General features: G+C 43.8%; 1 protein-coding gene across 1 annotated transcript; it reads right to left on the bottom strand.

The window, feature by feature from the left end:
• Positions 1–272: 272 nt before the first annotated feature.
• On the bottom strand, positions 273–5104 carry LOC123090743 (uncharacterized). The gene is made up of 2 exons (XM_044512078.1): positions 3776–5104; positions 273–533 (listed from the first exon to the last, which is right to left on the bottom strand). The coding sequence occupies exons 1-2, from the start codon at positions 5080–5082 to the stop codon at positions 491–493; spliced, it is 1350 nt and encodes a 449-aa protein (XP_044368013.1). The 5' UTR covers positions 5083–5104; the 3' UTR covers positions 273–490.

The raw sequence follows: 5104 nt of genomic DNA, 5'->3' as shown, positions 1-5104 counted from the left end.
GAAGGTCCAGACGTAGGAAAGTGATTTAAGGGTGGACTTTGAAGATGCCCTGACTACGAGAGCAAGATACGAGCAGTAATGTTTCACTACTGGACTAACAGCCCGCGACCATGGAGCCAGATAATCCAGCGCACGCACAAGGCTTCACTAAAATTAGTTATCAACTACATCCAGTTACCACTAGGAAATTAATGATAAAAAAGATTGGGTTTAGGCTTAGTTTAGGCTTATTTTAGCAAGTCTATATATATAGACCTCACATGGCTAGCATAGAACATAGTGGACACACAGGGCCAACAAATATAGTCGATACAATGCATAAGATTTTTAGTAATACAAGTCCATTGGCAATGCAACACATCATACGCATCACGGATGAGGTAGGAAAGACTTCTTAAGCTTTTTTTGTACCGGGGCTTTGACCATGCCTTCGAACAATTTGAACTCAAACTTCTTTCCAGCCTGCACTCAAATTTCGGTAACAAGCTTCTTACTTGCCATCCCTACTTGTTTCAGCAGCATTCGATATTTGCCTGTATAAACGAGAGTAAAAAAATTCTGTTAGATGATATGAAATATCTACTTGCAGAGGTTAAATCATCTAAACATTGACTATAAAAAGCAGAAGACCCATAAACAAATTATTATCCAATTAAATTAAAATTCCAACAACCGCTCTGCTCTTCATCAAAGGAGTACTAACATTAGCAATTTTGTTCACACTATCTCTTTCTGACTGTATTGAGTATTCTTGTCATACAACACCCAGTTTCAGGAACTTGCAAGTTCTCTTCCATTCCATGCAACTCCCTGTGTTTCAAATTCTAGATTTGTCCCAAGTCACACATTTCTATCTTTAGCCATCAATTCCTAGAAATTTGTACAGTATAATGACTGAGCATAATTGTCATGGTGAATCTAAAAATATAAATCTTATAATCTTGAACTATAGAGTGAATTTCACTTTTTATCCATAGTCTAACATTTGTGACAGCACTTACCCCATTTAATAGGAATTCCTCCTGTTCACCCTATTTAGTCTAACTCTAATATCTGACGAATGGTACAAATATAGGGACAGTACTGAACGCATTCACCAGTTAACATTTCCCATTTAGTGAAACATTTGCCAGTTTATTCAGTTCTATTTGGTAGGACTCGTTCATCAGGTCTACATGGCCATGCGCGACTTCAACAATCCTAGCTGCTTCTACTACGATCTTTGTTGTAGCTATGTCCTTGCTTCATCGATCGCTTGGCTGAAACCTGAAGAGAGAAGCTAGCGCATGCACGGTTGTCCTGTACATGCATGGCACACAGAAATTTTATGCTACGTACTAGTACTAGAACAAAAACAATAATTACGAAAAATACAACCAAAATACTCTACTTAAGTGGACTACTACTACTAGTGCCCTATTATGCTCTGTCTAGCTCTCGTGTTTAATTCTGTCTGGCTAGCAGAAGGTGAGAACATTGTGGCAGCAACAGTTGCCACACAAAGGTGCAGATGAGGACCTGAGAAGGTAGTCGGATATTAAATATGCCAGGGCAAAATATATTTCTGATATTGCAAGCCACGTAGAGCTGATAACTCGGTGCAACCTTACAGAATGGGTCAAGTTTAAAAGGGGGTGAAAGCTGACACAACTTTTACTGAATGGGATAAGTGCGAAGAATTTCTGCTAAATGGGCCAATTGTTAAACTAGGGGTTGAAAAATGGAGTTCACACTAAACTATACGCATTTCTAGAAACCGGTAGTTATTAAAGATAGAAAGAAAGGTTTGACTTTGGACAAAACTAGAATGACAACTAATATGAAGAAGAGGGAGACCCTAAATGTACTGCAATTTTTACAGGGGCCACAGATCCACTGCAATATTTCCCCTCAAATAAGCCAACCATAGTGATTGCCGATTTTGTCCCAATACAACTCTCCCTAACAAATGGGCCACGCCTGCCAGTGGGTCATTTTTTTTCCTCTCTCTCATTTGCATCTTTTCGTCGAGGCTGCGGTGGCAGGTGGCGGCGGCGCGGATGTCCAGCAACGGCAGCACAGAAGTCCGGCGGCAGCGGTGGTGTTCCAGCAGGCGGCAGTGGTCCAGTGGCGCGGCGGTCAATGGAGGCGGCGCACTGACATGGCAAGCATTGAAAATTTATGGGGAGGGTTGCAACTCTCCACTATTTGAGGAGATAATTTTTTGGGTTTAGGGAGACTGCTGAAGCAGGTTTTTTGCCTCAACTCTCCCTATACGTGCAATTTCTTGGGAATAGGGAGTAGTTTGCTGAAGATGATACAAGTGTACTACTACTAGTGCACTATTATGCGCTAGCTAGCTCTGGCATTTAGTTGTGTCTGGCTAGCAAATGGTGGGAACATTGTGGCTGCAACAGTTGCCGCACAACGGTGCGGACGAGGACCTGAGAAGGTAGTTGGAGATTAAATATGCTTCTGATATGGCAAGCCACGTAGACCTGATGACTCGGCCCACCTTACAGAATGGGTAATGTTTAAAAGGAGGTGAAAGCTGGCACAACTTTTACTAAATGGGGCAAGTGGGAAGAATTTCTGCTAAATGGGCCAATTGTTAAACTAGGGGGTGAAAAATGGAGTTACACTAAAGACTAAACTATGCGCATTTCTAGAAATCGGTAGTTACAGATAGAAAGAAAGGTTTGTCTTTGAACAAAACTAGAATTACAACTAATATGAGGTACAGGGACCTAAATGTATTGCCATTTTTACAGGAGCCATGGAGCCACTGCAACATTTCCCCTCAAATAAGCCAACCATAGGAATTGCCCATTTTGTCCGGTGAAAAACAGCTGGGTTAGGCTTACACTTTGCTTATTTTGTGTGCGATGGAAACTTTTCGGTTCCCACAAAAGAAATAAACATTTAATACAAAAGCAAGATTATCTACCAAACAGCTGCACACAACAAAAGAAAACATTGCTTAATTCGTGCAGATAGTGCATCTTATTGTTTTGACAATGGCCCAGGAAATAGTATGGCACGAAAGACGCAATGCATGAAAGCTGAATCCTGGGTATGAGATAACCTACCAATGGTGTGCAATATTTTCCCCTCAAATAAGCCAACTATAGGATTATTTTATTTCCTTGGTGCACATTTGCACCGTTTGAACAATGGCTGTGGAATTATTTTCAATAGGGGTTAGTTACACTACATGGCGTGCAAGATACAGCACATGGCGCACTCATGAAATCATTCATGTGCAACACACCATAAGCAAGCAGAAACTTTGGTTAGGGAACAATGCGGTGAAGTTAAGCTGGACACTGTCTTTACTTTTGTTATTTTGTCTGTTGAATGAAGCCTTTTTTATACATCTAATCAAACAGAAACCACGGAATTTAAATGCGGTGACAGGGGAGCAATAAGTGCTGAATTTATGGACAGAAACATAAATGCTAGCGAGATAAATGCAGGCACAATGTTCACCGTCCTCAAACAAATACAGTAGTTATTTTGAAACAACAAATCAGGTAGATCTAAAGAATACTAGCTGGTAGCTGCACATGATCAAATGAAATAATAAATAATGACCAGAATTGTAATGGATGGAACCCATTCTTTTGTGATATTAACTTGCACAACATAATAAAAACATTGATGTAACAAATCCACATCCACTCAGTAAAAGTACCCAAAGTACTCTCTGCTGCCAGTACAAGTTGGTTTACCTTTGATACTTCAGTTTGTAAATCATTTTGCTACGAAAGGATATGAAAGCTCTTAACGAAATTACCTGGTTGATGAGAAGATGCCCAGATGCTTGGAGATCCCACTCGGAAAGTAGGTGTAAGAATGACCCAGGGGTCTTCCAGAGCCGCCAAAATTAGCCACGCCTTTTACAACCTTGTTCCTCATATCAAGAGCAATCACACAGGCCTTATCCCCACGGGGATCAGGCATGTGCATAAGGTAAACAACATCACCGTCATGCAAGCTAAGAGCAGGATAGCCTACACGAATTTTCTTCAGGCTTGGCTTGGCATCATCTCCCTCCTGCGGATTAGGTAGCATTTGGGCATACACAGGGCTATCCAATGGTACATCATCTGAGCATCTGATAGTACAATCCTCCTCCCAGTTGCTACTACCAGAAGTAGAGCCAATGCTTGAAATTTTTATTTTTTTTGTTGCAGCCATCCAACCTTCACATATCAGGGAGCTTCCAGTGTCTGAGCCCGGTCTGACGTTACTGTGCATCTCAAAATACTTGATGTAACCTTGGAGAACAGTGACGTTCCGAACATACAACATATAACCCCTGACTGGATCGGGCGACAGCGGCGAAGGTAGTGGGATGTAGCGAAGACTCTGGTTGTCAAGGAGAAGGTCACAGATGATAATGCCCCCCCTAAGGTCGACCCAACCCACTGAACCAAGCTCCCCTCCAATGGTGATCCCCTTGTTGAAAGAGCGGAACTCAAAATCCTTGGGCGAATCAAGAAGCATCAACTTGATGTTCCATGCCTTTGTCTTGGAGTTGTACAGGTGGAGATTAAAGTGCCCGTCGGTGTAATCCTGAGCAATGGAGGCCCAGCGGAGCACGGCGATGAAGAACATCTCTTGGTGGTGGCAGTGCAGTAAGGCAACCTCTTGGTCGTAGATCCTGAAGTAGGGGGGACAGTGGACGAGCTTGACCGACGGCGGCGTCTTCTTGGTGCCGGCCTGGTAGACGAAGTAGCGGATGTTCTTGCCGTACACGTGCAGGCGCTCGGGGCAGATGGTGATGCTGAGCAGGACGAGGTCGTCCTCCGTATAGGAGATCTTGGGGATTTCAGCGAATGCATCGGGCTTCAGATCTGGGCAGTGGACAGTGAAGCAGGAGACGCGCGGCGGGGCAACCGGCCAGAAGGTGACCAGGATGCGCTTGCCCTTCTTCTTGGTCCTGCTCCTGCGGCCCCTGGCGGTGGTGGCGTTGGTGCGGTCGCTGAGGTAGCCGAACGAGTCGATGAGGATGGTCTCCGGGAGAGGAGAATCCGGATCGTCGGGGTGGATAGGCGGAGGGATCTGGAGCAGCCGGAGTTGGTGGTCATCCATCACCATGGCAACCGAGGAGGTCGATGCG

This window comes from Triticum aestivum, chromosome 4B (assembly GCF_018294505.1).
Source record: "Triticum aestivum cultivar Chinese Spring chromosome 4B, IWGSC CS RefSeq v2.1, whole genome shotgun sequence".
Classification (NCBI taxonomy): domain Eukaryota; kingdom Viridiplantae; phylum Streptophyta; class Magnoliopsida; order Poales; family Poaceae; genus Triticum; species Triticum aestivum.
This window is presented reverse-complemented; position numbering and strand designations above follow the sequence as displayed.

Coding starts and splice junctions, on each gene's coding strand:
- LOC123090743 (XM_044512078.1), bottom strand. CDS start 5,082: ATGGTGATGGATGACCACCAACTCCGGCTGCTCCAGATCCCTCCGCCT. Junction 534..3,775: donor GGCATCTTCTCATCAACCAG/GTAATTTCGTTA, acceptor TCGTTTATACAG/GCAAATATCGAATGCTGCTG.